At 45.3% G+C, this 18,909-nt stretch overlaps 3 protein-coding genes across 3 annotated transcripts in view; 1 reads left to right on the plus strand and 2 right to left on the minus strand.

Moving 5' to 3' along the window:
• LOC138204027 (serine/threonine-protein phosphatase PP1-beta catalytic subunit-like) overlaps nucleotides 1-1,857 on the minus strand; it is a 15,409-nt gene extending 13,552 nt beyond the window's left edge. Inside the window, 2 exon segments of the mRNA XM_069159128.1 lie at nucleotides 1,805-1,829; nucleotides 1,831-1,857. Of these exon segments, the coding sequence (XP_069015229.1) occupies nucleotides 1,805-1,829; nucleotides 1,831-1,857 (52 nt within the window).
• A 2,790-nt stretch (nucleotides 1,858-4,647) lies between these two features.
• On the plus strand, nucleotides 4,648-17,622 carry rela (v-rel avian reticuloendotheliosis viral oncogene homolog A). Its single transcript, XM_069159129.1, is given in 12 exon segments — nucleotides 4,648-4,865; nucleotides 7,257-7,295; nucleotides 7,471-7,616; nucleotides 8,893-9,038; nucleotides 10,955-11,046; nucleotides 11,548-11,682; nucleotides 12,514-12,618; nucleotides 14,488-14,703; nucleotides 14,910-14,990; nucleotides 15,126-15,200; nucleotides 15,787-16,598; nucleotides 16,600-17,622. Coding segments are annotated over 12 exon segments (2,013 nt in total). The 5' UTR covers nucleotides 4,648-4,858; the 3' UTR covers nucleotides 16,759-17,622.
• Nucleotides 17,623-18,890, minus strand: cunh11orf68 (chromosome unknown C11orf68 homolog). The gene has a single exon (XM_069159130.1). The coding sequence runs from the start codon at nucleotides 18,888-18,890 to the stop codon at nucleotides 18,147-18,149; it is 744 nt and encodes a 247-aa protein (XP_069015231.1). The 3' UTR covers nucleotides 17,623-18,146.
• Nucleotides 18,891-18,909: the final 19 nt, after the last annotated feature.

Consider the following 18,909-nt stretch of genomic DNA (forward strand, 5'->3'; position numbering starts at 1 on the left):
CGTGGATGGAAAGAGAAAGTGAATGAAAGGAGATGGATGGTGGGATACAGTCACATCTCACATCTGGAAGCTTTTAGGGACAGATCCCTCCAATTTCCTCCACTGAGGTTTTCTAATCACTGCATTAAAAAAAAAAATAAAAAAAATAAAAAGCTAAACATGAAGCCAGCAAACCGACTACAGCTCGGAGTCCTTCACAACTGACATGACAGGCTCACACTGCTGTGTTACTGTGCAGCGCGCGCACACACACACACACACACACACACAAAGAGCAAACAAAAGCACTATGATGTCACAAGCCTCCAAATCAAGCTGGATTGATTTTAGTAATACCAACATGTATTCTTCGTGCTCATTCATTAGCATACGCTGCCAAACTGTGTATGTTTGTGTGTGTCTGATTTCCAGCTGGCTGAACATGAGTGTGTGTGAGTGTGTGTGAGTGTGTGTGAGTGCGCGTGCGAGATGATCGATCGTGATTGTTTTGTTCACCACTGTCTCAGCTGTCTGCACGTTCACTGAAGACAGAGCGGGACCCCGTCTGCGTTCCCAAGAGGACAGAAAGGCCAGAAAGAAGACAGAGAGCTCCCGCTCACTTGTTGTCTGGATCCCTTATTTAACACCGCTGGGAAAGTCATCCACTGCTGCTAACCCAACACATAACAACGGCGCAGGAATAACAACAGTTCTTTCTTCAGAAGTACACAGGTTACTTTTGTGAAGTGCCGACAGACTCAAACTGATGGCTTTAAGTATAAACAACAACCCATATCATATCCACACATGCATGTTAGGTAGGACAGCAAACAGACATATAGCACAGGTGGCTTTCTGAATGATTGTCATCCACAGTTAAAAAGGTAGGAAAGCTTATTAAATGTCGGACTAACCGTTTAATTCATTTAAAAAAAATAAAATGTGAACACTTGTAGGATGACAGTTTAACACTAGGCTTAACATGACCATTTAGCAACATTCACGTATAAACATAACACTGTGACGTGTCCCCTCACTTCAGCTGAGAAATCCTTACCCGACGTCCCCATTGGAAACTGGACATTTTTTTCTTAGGCTTGTGGGCAACCCACATATAGACAACACACCGGATATTTGTACACCTCCTCGGGGGTCAGTCGGTTATACTGAACGTTTCGGCTCACCTAAAATCACCAAGCTGCACTTTATTCTGGAAGAAATGTTAACTTTTTTAGTGCCGATATACCAGCAGATGCTGCCGCCCACCGCGGTGTGTTTTGTACCGAGTTTGTGGGAATAAAAGTAGAGATCACGATAGGTTTTTAGGTGGCAAGTGTGTCATATCCTTAATACCAAAGGGATAACACCCATATTGCGACATTTAAAAAATAAAAAAAAATTAAAAAAAGGCACCATTGAACTTGCTATAGTTAGTTGAAAGATGGGGTCTGCGGTTCGCCCCCGTACTGGACCCGTCGGGGACGCGAGCCCTCCCGGCTACAACTTTCTTATCACTTCGCCGTCAACCCACTCTTTAACACTCACAATCCCCATTGAAAGACCGTGGTCCAATGCCTTTAAATATGAATCAATGATAACTTAGTCCTGAGAAAGAAGGCGGCGGCTGCCTGAAGGTGTGCCGACTGACTGACTGACTGACGGGACCGGTCCTGCTCACTCCAGCACCGGGCTGCGCCAGCGAGTAAAGCGGGCCTTCTTTCCTTCTCAACTCGCGTCAAAATCAAACTTAAAAAAAAAAAACTGTTGGGGATGAACGCCACGCACAACAAAGCCAACGCGAATCAAACAGGGTTGTGAAACTCACCCTCTAAAAGCCTGGAAATCAGCGAGGTCCACGTCCAACTCCCCCTCCGCCATTTCTGTAACGAAGAGCTCTGCCCGCCGCAGTGAGGAGGCAGGCACCGCCTCAGAGCACATAAACGCACCGCCAACCTCCTCCACATCCACGGGCCTCCCATTAGGACTATTACGCTGCATTCAGGGGACCCTCGGATATATTAGTTTACGGTGCAAAAAAAAAAAAAAAAGGGAGACAAGTGGAGCTTTTAACCACATCTCACTTCTCTTTTTGGTTTCTACTCGTTTCCAAAATGGCACATTCTCGGGAACTTGTTGGAGATTGGTAGTTTTACTATTTTATGATCCAAAAGTAACAACGCCACGGCGCAAATATACACATGTAAAGAGAAGCAATGCTTTAAGGGGACTAATAGAAACAAAAGGTAGCACTGAAAAGCCAAAACACAGAGGCTTGAACTTCCAAACAACTGTAATGTTAAGTAGGCTATATGGTACAAAAATGTAGGGCCACATAACTAATCTGCATTATTTTAGACTCTGGGAGGAAAGAAGAGCACCCAAAGGATGCAAACTCCTAGAACACTTGATAATGGACAATTCAGCTTTTCTAAATTTGTAGCTGTGGTAACCCACAGTACCTGAAGGCATCAGGGTGGCCAAGGCCTTTGCAAGAGGTTAGTCATATTTAGTTTTAATAATAATAATGATTATAGTAAAATAGGAGAGTACTGAAAAAAATATAATTTTATATATATATATATATAATTATGATGAATAAACTCTCCTGCAACAAATGAATAATTAGATTGGATTTCTGTTTTTCTTGTGTTTACGGGCCAATTTTATGGTCATAAAATTTGATTTGCAATGAGGAAATCTGTGGAAATTATTTATTAAGTTCCATTCACTCATTTTTGTCAAGTACCAGTTGCACAGTCCTGTACTGAAAGTCAGACCTTTATTTATTCCCCACAGCGCCCCCTGCTGGTCAGAAAATGTCATAATCTTGGAGAGGTTTTTATATATATATATATATATATATATACATATACAGTATATATTATTTTTAATTGCAGAAATTCCCTTTTCTTTAGCTAAACAAAGACAAACACATTTTAACAAACAAATAATAGTTAATAATAATAAAAAAATACTCTGGATTCCATTATGTGTACAACACTCCGCCTTCATTGTGCGCAGGGCCACCAGCAGAATGGGAACTTGTCATGTAGGTTAGTGTGCGAGCAACTGTTTTAACATAATCAATGAAAACTTATTACAATTGCAGCGGTGTGTTTTACTGTGAGAAGTGTGTTTACAGAAGGAAACCCTGAGAACACCCTTCTATTGTAAAGTCTTGCTGCAAGGACTTTAATGTGTTAAGTGCCACGAGATAACCTATGCAGTGATTTGGCTCCATACAAATAAAGTTGAATTGAATTGAATAGAAGCGATTGATCGGTTTTGAATTCTCCTCCAGGTTATGACTAAAGCCAGAAGCTATGTTGCTGCCTCTCCCACTCACAAATTATTTTCTTGTTCCTTTCAAGTGCGTCATCTGGGTATTTCCGCACTGTTTTTGAGTGGGTTGGTGGCAAGTTGCACTGCAGAGGAGAGGCGAAAAAAGGGAAAGCTGCGTCAAATTGTACACGGGGGACAAAGCCGGAAACACAGACATTTTCTCTTCAAAATAATGGCACAGAATTTCTCGTGGCCAAGTTTTTGTCTGCTATAAAATAACCTTTAAATGAATTACGTACTACTAAGTAGTTATTAGTATTTGACACAGATGCCACGTACAATGTGGTAAAAGACATAACAGCAGATCATGGATAAATGTATTCATTTATAAAGCTGTAGCATTGCCAAAAATACACACGTATCAAAACCATTTTATATATATATATATTAATAGAAATAAATGATGTTAAGATGCTAAGCGAAATAAATATAAATTAAACGAATAGGCTAAATAAAAAAGAGACCGAGAGAGAGGGGAAACTATTTCACAGCTATTAAAAGATTTTTTTTTTCAGACAGCACCTTATAGTTGTATAATAATAGCCTATAATAGTATTATAAGTAGCCTATCTGTCGAATGCAGATTTGTTTCCAGTGTTTTGGAAAATATTTAGCCATTTAAAATTTCATTTCCCCACATATTTAAAATATTTTGTGATATATATATAATATATATATATATATATTATTTTTTTTTTATCACAAAAGTGTTGGTTTTTAATTAAGTCCCATTGTACTTTTGTTTTCAAATAGTCTATTGCATTCTAATGTTGTTGTATTGAAGCATATTTTAAACTAGGGCACAAAGTGCACTGGTTTTATTCCTTGACTCGATTTGTGTCAATTATTTTGAAGCAAAAACATATTTTTAATGCTGTGTTGTAAACCTGACAACACGGAGGGGAAAAAACAAAACAAAAAACTTAAAACATCCTAATTCACGTATTCAAATCCGGTTTTCGTTAAGTTTTTTTTTTTTTTTTTGTCAAAACTGTCTGTCTACACTATGTGTCAATTCATATTCCTTTATTATTTACATTTTCAAACACAGGTGTAAACCAAATGAACGGAAATGTATTTCACAAGGACAGCAAAGTGGCGTTTTCATGCCCTTCGCATTTGACGCAACCAAGTGCGATCACCATGTTGACTTTAAAAGCGTCGTGTTGCGCAAAAAGCAACCAAACACTTTGAACACGTTGTACCTCAAATAGACCAATTTGTTGAATTTGTGCGCTGTTTTTTTTTTTTTGTTTGTTTTTTTTTCTTTTACCGGAAAACCTGTCAGTACAGTATCCCCGCTGCTTTACTCCGTTCACCGCCGGACACAGATGTGGGTGGAGCGAAGTGCGCGACAGAACGGCTCTGTCAAGAAGTTTGGGGAGTCCGCACGGTCGTGTTTTCAGCGACTTTTAGCTTTAAAAAAAACAACAACAACAACAACAACAAAAAACAACAACAACAACAACGACACAAAGTACAGAGAAAGAGAGGCGAAAGACGGAGAAAGCGGGAGCCGGAACTCGGACACGCAGCCATGGACGGTGAGTTGCAGCTGCTTTCGTTTGGCTCGGCCTTGTTTGTTCAGACTGGACGTGAAATGTACAGGGAGTTGTTTTGCGCACGGAGGGGGAAAGCCCCGCTGTGGTTGGGTTTTTTGCGCTAACGGGAGGAGTCTCGTACCGGTTAGTGAGCTTAACGTACCGGAAAGAAGGTTGACTGAACTTAAGTTTCGTACAGTACCTTGTCTGTCTGTGCCAGTGGACTTGCTGTCATTCCGTCTCCTGCGTGCGGCGAACTCACCTGCCCGAACAGTGTCGAGCTGCCGAAAGGGCCTTCGTCGGGTTGGTCCACCTCATGGATCTTCCCCCTCGGGCGGACTTACACACTGCCAAACGTCGTTTAGATGTGTCGCGATTTTAATTATTTCTTGTCTATTTGTGGAAATGCGCACCCCCGAATCACATTTTAAGAGCTCGCCGGTTCATCAGCGGCGACTTTTCTTTAATTCGGCTGACATTAAACACAACCGGCTTCATTTAAAAATAAAAAAAAAATAAAAAAATATGTGTATACATATATATATATATATATTTGTATTGGTAGTCGCTGCTCGCAAACGCCCACCTCAGTTCTGATGGACGGAAATAATTGATAAGCGCACATCATACTTTTACACAAATTGTCATAAGAAACAGGCGGTTTAGTTTGCCGATGTGAAGCTCGTCTCGTGCATATTTATAAACCGCCCCTGGTTCCTTTTTATATATTCAACTTTGCCTGTAAGTTGTAAAACAATAAATTGCAAGATTTTTATGATGGGGGGGGGGGTTAAATGCCGCCAGACTTTTTCTAGATCTTGTAGGCTGCGTCCTAAAAATAGATTGAAGCCACTGATAAGCGTGACCTGGAGATGACTTGAACGGAGATGGGAAGAAGACAATATGACAGAGCAGTCAACAAAATGTCTGACAAACAAGAGGCATAGTAACAAATGAAAGTGAGTCACCAGACAGTCTCAGACGCTTCAGCTGTGTTTTGATTGTGGGAGATTTTGTGTGTGTGTGTGAGTGTGTGTGCTCAGCTGTGTGAACTTTGGTCTACATACTCACCTATATATGTTTTTTTCTTGATATATAATTTCCAATATCTCTATAATCCAGTTTTGATTGAATATTAATCTTTGAATGTTAGTTAACCGGCGTATTGATTTTTGTGTAGTTCACAGTATAAAGTGCTGGGCTGTGTGTGAGACGGGTCACAGGTCAGTCACAAGGTCAGCGAGTCACTCGGAACATGACGCGACGTAGAAAAACACCAGAGGGTGTTTGGGGAGCGTGCGTTCATATTTGTGGTGACCACGGTTCATGAAAGATATGTGTTGTAGTGCGGAGGAAGTCTGACAAACATGCGTTGCGTTAATGGGACTCGCGGTGGCCGCGGGACGGCATGCGTCTTAACATCGGTAGAAACGATGACATCCGAATGGTTTGTGAAGACGGTGCCTGATCATTTCACTCCGGTTGGTCTCGTGAGATCACTCGGTTTGTCGTCAGACTCCGGAAACTGTTTCATTATGAAGTGGTGTGATGTGAAAGGGGCCCGGGCCTGCGAAGAATTTTCACCGCATGATATTAGTACTTTTACGAGCATGAGACGACACACTTTCACTTTCACTTTCATAACATGAGGTCCTCGAGAGAAAGTACAAGTGCAATCATAAGGCATTTATTTGTAGCTCTTATTAAGTGATTAATTGGCATGAATATTATATAGTACAAGCGTAAATGGTGATTTTGGTACTTTACTGCCCCTCTTCATGCGTCGCTGCACATAAAGCGAAAAGAAGCCAAAAAAAAAAAAAAGTCCTTTCCCTCCCCCCCCCCACATTCTCTTCCTTTGGTCTGCGGCTGGAGAGCAGGCATGTTACGGCCTGGTAATCCCCCTTCTTCATGCCTTTTGACGAGAACAAGTACCTGATCTAGTGTCACCCCTTGCTCGCTGTCCCCCAGCACCTGAAACTAGAGCGCTCCCCGCCCGCTTTTTGCCTCACTTCTATCAAGCCGGCCGGTAATCCGACACCAATATTCCACCCTGCCTGTCATTGTTTGCCTTTTTCTGCACTTCTTCATTTGGTCCGCAGCTTGGCAGGCAGTTTATGACCAGTGATTATATTTAGCCGGGAAGCCCTTGTATCTCGGGCGTCCTTCGACCTCTTTAGCCGCCGAACCGTCTAGTAGATTTCCACTCTGGCCACACCGCATATGACAAACTCTTACCGTCCCACAAATATGTGCTGAGGCTGTTCTTTTTCTTTTTTTTTTGGGCCACTGCCCCCGTAACTGCATCATGCGATTATAGATGGTAATCCACTGCCCACTGAGATTTTGACCAACAAGTCTTTAAATTGTCCTCCCTGTCGCTGTCCTCCACAGGTGCGTATGGAGGATGGAGCATGGCGTCACTCAACCCAGGTAAGACGTGGTTTCCTGTAAAACGGTAACAGTAAAAGTCAGTCCTGGTGTTTGCTTTTGCGAGATTTCGTGAGCAAACATCATTCCTCCGCTCCGTGACGCAGCTGTATCAATGTTGACACACACAGATAAGAAGTAAAAGCTCGGTATTCTCTGTCCTCCGTCTCTCTGTCAGTCCAAACAGTGAACCCCTTCATAGCAATCATCGAGCAGCCCAAGCCGAGGGGGATGAGGTTCAGGTACAAGTGTGAGGGACGTTCAGCCGGCAGCATCCCGGGAGAGAAAAGCAACGACACCACTAAGACCCACCCAGCCATCAAGGTGAGTCGGACAGGCACATTTCACTGCGTGTTTTTCCACCTGCAATCCGTTTAATGTAGCTTACATTACACGTGCGACCCTCTTCAGCAGAAGTTTGGGTAAACATTTTTTTTTGTACATGTACTACAGAGCAGGTCAGTGCTGAATAATCGTCTCCTGCAACTGCACCACTTTATTCAGTATTGTTTTCTTGTTGTTGTCTGCACATACTGACAGGTACACACATAAAGTACATAAAGAAAGTAGGACGGGGGGGGGGAGGGGAGGAGCAACAATTTTTTTTCCCATAAATGTGATCAACGAAACACGAGTAAAGAAAACAAAAGCAGCTGTTGTGTGAGTGATACGTGATCACACATAAACCAGTTCTGCTTGATCAGGTTGGATATCGTGTGTGTGTGTGTGTGTGTGTGTGTGTGTGTGTGTGTGTGTGCGTGCGCGTGTGTGCGCGTGTGTGGTTTATTTTTTTTTATAACTTCGGCAAAAAAGGAAGGCTAATAAGTTAAATGGTGATGATAATAATGATAAGAAGGAAGAAATGAATGACAAATCTAAGAAATGGAAAACCACACGGGGGGTACGGGGCTTTTATCATTCGACATGAGATTAATACAGCAGCGCACCGAGCGGTTGCACGCGCAGACAGAAATACACGTCGACAACGGGGATCGTCGCAGCCGAGTTTCGCCCGTTGTCGTGGTCAACGAAACTCGAGCAGGACGGCACGCGTCAAATCTTGCGTCGATATTGTCCGGGAACACGAAGGAGCAGCAGGGAGACAAATACGCCGAGCAGCGGTGGTGGAGAGCGACGGTTGCGTTGTTTGCGGGCAGGGAACTTGTGCGGTTTTGTTGTTGTTGTTGTTGTTGTGTGTTTTTTTTTTTTGTCCATGCTCAAGTCCGGTGGCGAAAGCGCACCGGTGGTCCCTAAAACGCGGATCTCGCGCGGCCGCCGACGCTGATCACGTGACGTAACTCGAAATGTTTACCGACTCGAAAGGGATCGCGTCGTAACGAAAGGAGCGCGCCCCAAATACGGACAAGCGCTGCAGCACGGGGTGGGTGGGAGGGGGGGGGGGGGGGGGGGGGGGGGGGGCGCAATACGACGCGGCAATCGACTGAGAGATGCTTTAAAAGTCTTCAACCGTCTCGCCTGTCCGCAGCAGATGCAGTACATTGCAACAGATGTGCGCTCAGACGGCGGCGTTCGCCCGAGGCGGGCTTCCTTGCGCCTGCGCTTTTATCCATGAAGTGTGATTTCTTCCCCCCGGGTACAGGTGCACAACTACAGCGGCCCCCTGCGCGTCCGCATCTCCTTGGTGACGAAGAACGCGCCACACAAACCTCACCCCCACGAACTGGTCGGGAAAGACTGCAAGCACGGCTACTACGAGGCCGACCTGCAGGAGAGACGGATACACAGGTAAGCGGGGGAGGGGGGGGGGGGTGTTGCCATGCGACGGGGACATCACTCGGACCGCAGAGAAAGCGCCCCGCTGGAAATTACAGTTTCACGACGTCAGCACAAGGTGGCATTTGCTTGTGACGCGTGTGCTGTCACCCCGGTAATAAAAAAAACAAACAAAAAAAAAAACAGTCGCCGGGGAAAACATTAACAGAGTTCATAACAACCCAGGTGACTCCGCGGCCTCGGCTGTCTCTCGGCTGCGTGTCACGCTCAAATAGGCTGTGGCTCAGTCGGTAGAGCGGGCTGCACACCAATCGGAAGGTCGGTGGGTTCGATCCCCCAGCTCCTCCCGTCCACGTGCCCGAGTGTCCCCGAGCAAGACGCTGAACCCTAAAATTGCTCCCGACGGCGTGCCGTCGGTGTGTTGTAAGTCGCTTTGGATAAAAGCGTCAGCTAAACGAAATGTAATAATAATACAAATAAATTGCCGTAGCTTAAAAAAAGCAAAGAAGTATGAATCATCTGGATTCGAAAAAGTGTGGCAACAGTGACAGATTTCATGATTTAATGTTTAGAATTGCAACCAAGACCGGACATGTTTCTCTGTCTTGGTCATGATTGTGATGCGATAGAAACAAACACGCTGCAGACTGAACGTGCGCACAGGTTTTTATTAGTCATGTTGTTTTTCACATTTAAAGATGAATTCTTTTGATAGCGGCTCTCGGTTCCAACAGAGGTTGTTAAAGGCACGCAGAATAGAGCTATAGAGTAGTCTACCTCGGGTTGCAGGCTGATTTTCTCAAAGTATCATTCATTTCTTGTTCTTACCTGTGGTTTTATGTATATTTCGCATAAAACGAACAATTAAATCCCCCAAACCACTGCCTGTTAAAGGAATAATAATAACAATGAAAGATACTTTTAAGTACATATAATAGTCTTAATAATGAAAATAGTAATGATCTTTTTATAAGACATGTGAAGATGTCTATATTAAGATATCCTGCTGGAAATGATGCAAGCCTTCAGTAATGTTCTTCTTTGAGTTTGTTCTCAGAATTTTCTTCTTATGTTCTCATGTTTTCTCTGAAAACGTTCTGAAACATTTGAAGAATTGGGAAATAATGCCGCGACGGTGTTAAGAAAAACATTTTAACGTAACACTTAGAATGCGTTTAGAAAACGTGAATCCTACCTTTGAAGAAGAATATTCTGGTAAGAAAAAAAAAAAAAAAAAAAAACTTTCTAGCTGCATAGAAAGGTCAATGTTATTATTTTTTTGTTGTTTTTTTCCAGGAATGGTCAGGAATACAACCAGCAAGGTGTTTTCTGTAGTAACATTAGGAGTTTGAGATCAGCAACTTCTTGAAGAAGCTTTAAGGAAGTTGTAAAGTAACGTCTACTAGTTTATCAACACGACTGCAGAATGGATTGAAACCAGAATGATCAGTGCAAGAAAATGAAACTGAATTAAACCTTTTGTAACTCGGTGCATTTCAAAGGCAATTCATAGTTTGTTTTTGTTTTTTTGGCAGAAATAAAATCTTAACATTACCAAGGTTTCACTTCCTAAGGATGTTTATGTTTTGCGTCTCTAAAATGTCTTTTATCTTTTTGGTCAAGTGAAGTATTTTTCCGGTTAACCTAAACTGCTCTCTCAACCAGCGGATGCGGTCGGCGACCACAGCGATCGTGCTTTAGTATTCTTAAATGTGGCTTTTAGTATTTCAGACTCATCTGAAGCCAAAGGTACAAAACAGATTAAAACCGTAGGTAATGGAGCAAATTACTTGCACGATGTGTCGACTACGAAGTGGTCACTGTGTGGGCGCGGCGGCGTTTGTTTCCCATAAAACCCTTAAACTGATAAGAAATGGGAAGTACACGCTGATTTAGTGGTTGTTGTTTTGTTTTTTTTTTGCTTTCAGTTTTCAGAATCTGGGCATACAGTGTGTGAAGAAGAAGGACGTGAACGAAGCCATCACCTGTAGACTGCAGACGAACAATAACCCCTACAACAGTAAGTAAATCCCAGTTACCAGTTTTTCGACACCAAGCGCTTCCCCGTGGCTGTTCGATGTTGTCATCGGGCCGTGCGGAGAGTCTCCGAACGTCCCGCTTCGCGTGCGGACGCCGTTATTTTGGTGGACGTTTACCGAAGTAAAATCCCAGCGATGCACTTACCCTCGAAGTTTCCATTATTCTGTCGTCCCAAAATGTCTGTTGCCCACTATTGCCGCGAGCCTTAAAATAACGGGGTAACGCCGTTTTTTTTTTTCCCTTGAACTTCAAGGGACGTTCTCTTGTCGTACAATGTAGTTGTATTTTCAACGTAGTGAGCGTGGCTCGTTGGCTGTGAGCGGCGAAAAGCTATTGCGTCTTAACAGCTAAATGGCTCTCCCCACGCACACGCACACACGAATGAATGAATGAATGAATGAATGCATGCAGTGCTTTTCCAGACTGTTGTGTTGCCTGACTGTGCGCTCCACCCTTTCCCCTTTCACCGTCTTGGCCTCAGTTCCCGAGCCGAAGGTGTGGGAGGAGGAGTTTGACCTGAATTCCGTCCGGCTCTGCTTCCAGGCCTCCATCACGCTGCCGACGGGGGATCTGTTCCCCCTGGATCCGGTGGTGTCGCAGCCCATCTACGACAACAGTGAGTTGACGGACACGCCCGAAGCACACGCGCCGTTCGCTCGGCCTCCGTGTAAACCTCGCTCTCTTACCCTTTGCACGTCCGACAGGCTTTGTTCCTCTTTGTCTGCTAACTTCTTGTCAGCCTGAAGGTATTTACAAGATTCGGCTCTTCTTCTTCTTCTTTTTCTTCTTCTCCTTCTCCTCCTCCTCCTCCTCCTCCTCCTCCTCCTCCTCCTCCTTCTTCTTCTTCTTCTTCTTTTTTGAACTTAAATTCTTTTGAATGCAGAGCTATATACTGGTTCTAATTTCAATAACGAATTTCCAATTTGCTTGCTTTTCAAGTATTTGATCACATTTCATGTTGAAATGCGATCTATGCGAAACAATGCCATTAATAGATGTTTAGGGTTTTCTTTAAATTCTCAACCGCAAATGTGTTTTAGGTTTGCAATGTTTTGCGTAATAAAGTGTTTTTTTGTTGTTGTTGTTGTTTTTTTTTGTTTCCTTTTTATCGTTCCAGTTTTCAGATACGCAAGATCGTCGGCAGTTTAGACGTCCCATCTGCCAGTCGCTCCAAAACGCCGGAATAAACAAATGTCGCGTTTGCTATTTAAATTAAAGATAGGCTGGCGGTAGTCGTACGAAATTGAATGATGGCCTTTAATATAGCACAGTGGACTACGAAGATAAAACACAACAACTACATAGGGGCGAGAACCGTATCTAAGCCGTGTAGTATTGACTTGTCAGCCACACCCCAAACACTCCTTCGCACTTCCTATTCGTAGCGTGGCGCTAATCTGTGGCACGAGTGTTCATTTGTTCATCAACGCTTTCGCTGTCTTCGCAGGAGCCCCGAACACAGCTGAGCTGAAGATCTGCAGAGTCAACCGCAACTCGGGAAGCTGCAAAGGAGGGGATGAAATCTTCCTGCTGTGCGACAAAGTGCAAAAAGGTAGAAGGCAACTAGTGAAACCGGCGCTTTCATGTTGGAACGGTCCGTAAATAGAAGTCAGAAACTGACTGGGCGGATGGGAGTGCGCTGCAAGAAATCTGTTCTCCAAAATTAAAAAGACAAAAAAAATAAAAATAAAAATAACTTCCAGCTGCACTCGGTAGCAGCACTCGGTCTGGGACCACTGCCAGCTCATCACGGCTAATGTTTTGCCGATGTCGGCAAACGTGTACGCATATGGAACGCTATTTTTTTTTTGGTGTATTTAAAGTTGCTCGCAGTTCTCACTTGTATCTACAGTGGTCTTCACTTAGCAAAAGAAACACGGCCTCGGCGTGTACAATTTAACACGTTATGATGTCGTATCATCGAAAAGGTTTTGGCTGGCCCGCGTTTATTCGGGATTCCGATTTTCAAGCTGCACATTTGAATCTTTCAATAAGTCATCAGATGACTTTTCCACGTGAAATGTCGTCGCTCGTAGCGACGAACCCACAGAGGAAGGATCAAAACAGGCCCGCCGCTTTACAGAGCCTTTTGGCCTCTTTCGGGCCGATTTGTTTTGGTCGTCGTCCCCCCCCCACCCTTTTCCGCTCCGGCTGCAAACTGCACTCATTAGCTTTGATTCCAGCCGCTGCGGGGCGGCTGCGTGCTTCGGCATTAATGGAAAAAAAAAAAAAAAAAAAAAAACATGCAGCAGGCAGATATTTATCTCGCGATGCGGCGGAGACCGAAACCGAGATTAAAACGCGAAGGGATGCCTGCTTGTTGTTTGTGAGCTGTCGTTTGCCCGTCGCACGGCCTGCTGCGACGCAACGCAAAACAAAGCAAAACAAAGCAAAACAAAACAAAACAAAGCAAAGCAAAGCGCCCCCCCCCCCCACTTCTTCTCACCCCCCCTCCTCTTCTTCTCACCCCCCCCCCCCCCCACTCCCCTTTTTTCCACACGAGTCACTTTTCTCACCAACCAAAACCTCTCTTCCTCTAGTCAGTGGCCCACTTCTCATTTTCACAATTTGTTTTCCTTTCCGAGTCCCAAAACGTGGCTGCGCGCACGCAACGGTGACAATCAAACCCGCTTTACTTCCATGTCTGATAAAATGCACCCGCTGACCTAGAAAAAAAACCCCCCCCCAAAAAAAACGGTTTTACGATTATCTCTGAAAAAGCTCAAAGTTTGTGCAGGGCTGACGTGCGGTTCACATCAAAGCAGTTTCCTGCGTGGGTAGCTGCTCGTATCGAGCGCAGCTCTTTGAACCCGTCGGCTCTTCTGCTCCTGGTGACGCGCTCGGTTTTCTTTTATCTGGAATCAATACTCGGTAAACAAAGCGGAAAAAAAACTCGATCGGGTCGCAAAAAAAGAAAATGGCGCTCCGAGTCGCGTGCAGCGGTTCGGCGAGGCGGGACGCTCGGCGGTTTCGAACCCGGAGCCGCGGGACGCTCCCAGCCGGAGAGACCTCGGCGGTTCTGATCCAGTTGGCTTCACGTCGGGTCGCGGGAAAAAAGCCTGAGAACCCTGGACGTGGACGGGTTTGTTGCACTCCTGGCCGCGAGGTCTCAAAAGACTTTTCGCGCGAGCCGTCGACTCGGAAAGCCGAGTCGACGCATTTTTTTCTGCTCGAAACATGACACCCTCTTGCTCGAAGTGAAACATCTGAAGCCGGTTTTGCAAGTGGTTGGCAAACTTTCCGCTGCGTAGCAGCAAACGTGACGCAGCACTCCTGGCGTCGTTCTCTCTGTTTACTTTTTTTTTTGGAAGCTGGAGAGAAAAATGGCTGAAGTTGATTTTTGGTTTTTGAAGTTTTGGAGTCCGTTCTCATCTTTTACTACGTTCCCTGTCTCCCCCCACCCCCCCCGCCCCCCGCGCAGAGGACATCGAGGTGCGTTTCTTCCAGGACACCTGGGAGGGGAAGGGCACGTTCTCCCAGGCCGACGTCCACAGGCAGGTGGCCATCGTGTTCCGCACGCCGCCGTATCGCGACACCAACCTCACGGAGCCCATCAGGGTCAAGATGCAGCTCCGGCGGCCGTCTGACCGAGAGGTCAGCGAGCCGATGGACTTCCAGTACCTGCCATCCGATCCAGGTAAAGAAGCGGCGGTTCCTGGCGCTCGTCTCGCCTTAAATAATAACCTTAAAAAAAAAAAAAAAAAAAAAAAAATACACAAAAAAAACCCACCCGTATCGCCTCCAACACTCCTCTTCTTTTAGCATTTCTGAAACACCAAAGATGAATTTAGCCGTTCAACGCTACAAACTGATAAATGCTTTTTGAAAACGCCCCCCTTGCAGATGAATACAGGCTGAGCGAGAAGAGGAAGCGTACGGGCGACATGTTCCAGAGCCTGAAGATGGGGCCCATGCTGTCTAGTGGTACGTGGATGACAGTTGTTGTTGTTGTTGTTTTTTTTTTTTTTTTTCCTGTTCCTCTTCCATATAACGCGGGAGGGTAATGGTTGCTCCGCTGTAGTTGCACTGTAACAGAAGCAATGTCTGTTGGAATTTCAGTGTCCATTCCGCAAGACAGACGGCCCATAAGTCAGGCGAGGAGACCCAAGCCTCCGTCCATGAACGCACAAGCCGGTGAGTCTTCAGATATTTTTAAACCGTGGGGGGGGGGGGAAGGCATTTAAAGATCCTGAGAAACTGCGAGACACATTTTCGTCCGTTTCCTGACATTTCATTGACTGAATGATAAAAGGATTAGTTTAAAAAGTTATTGTCAAAATAATCCAGAAATGAAATGATTTGTTGGCCTCGGTCCTAGTTTTTAATCACTTGTGAATTTGTTATTGCTATTTGACGGCCACATGTGTTTTGGTTATGATTGGGGTCCCCTAATAAAATCCTAACAATAATTCAGATGTACTGTAAATCTGCCATTTGCTTTTCATCTTCTTCTCTCCTCCTGTCTTCAAAATATTCAGTAAACAGTAACCGCCACTTCAAATCATAAACAGCTATTAATAAAACAAAAATGGAACAATTTCTAGTTTACTTCACGCAGCGTTTTCTGCATTATTAAAAGAAGTTTTCACATCCGTGCGTATTGACCAACATACGCCATTATCTGACAATAAAATCGGGTTTCCCGCTCCAGTACACACAATATACTGTGTGGATATTTAGGTATTGGAACTCAAATTGTTTGTGGTGTTTCTTTTTCCAGGAAACGTGGCGCCCCCTGGTGCCAGTGGGGCGAAAGTTCAGCCGTCCTTTTACAACACATCAGGCCAGTTGTTCTCAGTCCAGCCCAAACTAGAAGCCGCGTCCTCCATCTCGGCTGCAACCACGAGCCAAACATGGAAGATCATGGAGAGTCTGAACCTGGGCCCCCAGCCCAAAGCCGCTCCGGTGCCCACCTTTCCGATGAGCCCGGCGTCGGCCCCCTCCTCCTCCTCCTCCTCCTCCTCTACCGCCGCGTCCACTGCCAACCAGGACTACTCCACCGTCAACCTGTCGGACCTCCACGAATTCTTCCCCAACATTTCCTCGGCCATCGGCCAGGAGACGGCAGCTTCTCAGGGAAGCATGGCCGCCTCGCAGACCGGCAGCTCCTTCAACCTCCAGGCCGCTCAGTTCCGCGTGGACGCGCCGATTGTGGACGAGGATATCCCAGAATTCCCCAGCTTTTCCGAAGCCCAGGTCCAAGGCACCCTGGACAGCCTAAACATGGACGACTTTGTGGACCTCATGAGCGAGAGTGGAAACGGCGTCTCGATGTTGGCTCAGTCTTCAGGCCAACAAGCTGCACCCTCCGGCTCCAATGCTGCCGCCCAGAACAGCGCAGCATTGCAGAACACTTCTGACCCTGCCGGCAACCCGGGAAGCACCTGGATGAATTACCCCAACAGCATTGTCAACCTGCTCCAGAATGAGGGCATGATCGACATCGCATCCAACACCAACAGCCACCGGCCCGCGATGCTCGACGAGTTTGACGAGTTGATGTCCGCCGACGAGGACCGTCTTATTTCCATTTTTAACAATGGAAGCCAAGCCGGGTTTGTGTCGGGACACCCGACTTAAAAGCCGTCCGAGTGATTTATTTCGAAACATTTTTGACAAAAGACCTTTTGTATCTGCCCGTTCAGCCTTCAGGATTCCTTTGCTTCGGACGGAAAAGGAAAAGTGGACATGACGAGCCGGAGGAGGCGGAACGTAGCAAAACTGCTCTCAAGTGGACGTTCTCGTTGAAATACCAGCAAAGACTTTTTGTGGCGTTGAGTCAGGAAGCTATGTCCAGTTTTATGTGCAGTTTGTCTGTCAAATGATAAAAAAAAAAACAATATTCAACACAATCACATTTCATCACACTCCCTTTAGGTCATGTTTAACATCCGCCACAAACTGTTTCGGTGTCAACATGACGGTGGAAGATGATCCAGCAGCAAAGGCTTGTTTTAAATAGCCAGTCGGATGCGATGCTTTAAGTGAAGGCGTCAGGTGAGGTCAGAACACGTGATGCGTGTTTTTGTTCGGTCATATTTTGAACAATTTCCATAGCTGTGGTCATTGAATTGATCCAAGTTTGGTCGGCCATTTTACTTCAAACAAAGGGCCTCATGAAATCAAGATACGGAGGTAAGTTTATGCAAATGATGTCCACTGTTAGTTTCATGAAACATCGCTTCGGGTTACTCGCGTATAATGTTTTAAATGTCTTCTGAAGGTTGGCAGTAACTGTCTGAATGTGCTAAGAACCAAAATGAAGGGCTACGTGTAAATAGCTGTCAAACTAGCGATATTAAGGAGTCCATGCTTACAGCAGAAACATCTAGTTTCAGTTCTTCTAGTTATTTCGTGAATACTGGCTGCGGTTTAACTCGCGTGTCAGACCTGTAGGTCCTTTTGCTATCCTCCGTGGTAAAAGATGCTTTGAGATTGGATTATGCTGTTGTTTTTTTACATGTATGATCTTATACTATAGGTATTCAACTTTCGCTGTAATCAATGACTAACAACATCCAGAACACTTTTCTTGGCAATAAAAAAGAACATAAGATGGTTTTCAAAAGTATATTTTATTTGGCAACTTTGTAATTGTGGGTCAGTACAAAGCGAGAAAAATAAATGATAATAATAATAATAATAATAATAAAGCCAAACGGAAAAAAACAAAACAAATGTACACTGTCAAAATGAATGAATGCAAGTTATCCCCTGAAAATGTGCATACAAATCAAGGATTTCAGCCATCCTGCCAGTTGTGTGTGTGTGTGTGTGTGTGTGTGTTGAAAACTCGTGAATTCAAATGTTCTTATCGATACAAAAAAAAAAATTGGACCGTATTTCAGGTCACTCAGAAAATATTACAGCAATAGACTTGATGGAAACAAGGTTTAGTGGTTTCATTTGCAAAAAAAAAAAAAAAAAAAGGAAAAGCTTGAAATCAAAATTACACCACAGACAATCAAAACGGTCAGAATCAGTGAACTGTGCTGCACAACGCAGCTTAATAAAGAGCCTCTTCATATATATATATATATCTATACTGGTCCTGCAAAAGTTGCCTCTCTTCTGACGGTCTTATGTTACTTCCAGATTGGTGACTTTGTTGACAATATGGGAACGCCTGGGCACACACTCCAGGTCAAATTTGCTCTCGTATATGGTGGGACAAAGCTTCCAGCGGTTGTTTCGGTAGATCCCCAGGTTTGTGTATACATCCGGCTTGTAAGATAGAGGGCATTTGACCCCGGCGGCACGAATGACACAATCCAGCCTCATTACCTCGCTCTCCTCGGTGAACTTCTGGTTGTAGGCACATATGACCTGCTTGCTCTCTCCCTTGGGATTGAAGGGGCTGACTTTGACGAGGGAGATCTTGCCGTCCAGGGCCGCCCTGGCCACGCACTCCCACGCGTGGTCCAACTTGAAACCGGGGTCCAAGTGCATGAGCCACTTGCCCGTCAGCACTCCGTGGTTCAGGGCCAGCTCCTTCACCGTCTGGAAGCTGACGGGCCGTCCGCTGGCCAAAAGCTTCTCCCAGCTCTCCTGGAGACCCACGACGTCGCCGGGGCTGGGGCAGTGGTTCGGGCCCAGCACAGCGATCCACCCCACGGGGCCGCCGCCCCCTTCCTCGTCTCCGAACCGCTGCACCCGGGAGGGCCTGTTGCTCTCCAGCCAGCCGTCAAACTCCGACCTGGGGGTTCTTCTGGAGTCGAACACGATCCAGGGGTCCATGTCTGCAGCCATGGCCTCGGCGGCGTACGTCTCCGCGGGGACGGAGACCTCCGCCGCTTTCTCGACGGGGCCCTCTTCCTCCTCCATGATGCCGTCAGCGTGGAGG

The sequence above is a fragment of the Embiotoca jacksoni genome, unplaced genomic scaffold (genome assembly GCF_022577435.1).
Source record: "Embiotoca jacksoni isolate LCO1_2020_lvr unplaced genomic scaffold, fEmbJac1.0.p SCAF_24, whole genome shotgun sequence".
In the NCBI taxonomy this organism is placed as follows: Eukaryota; Metazoa; Chordata; class Actinopteri; family Embiotocidae; genus Embiotoca; species Embiotoca jacksoni.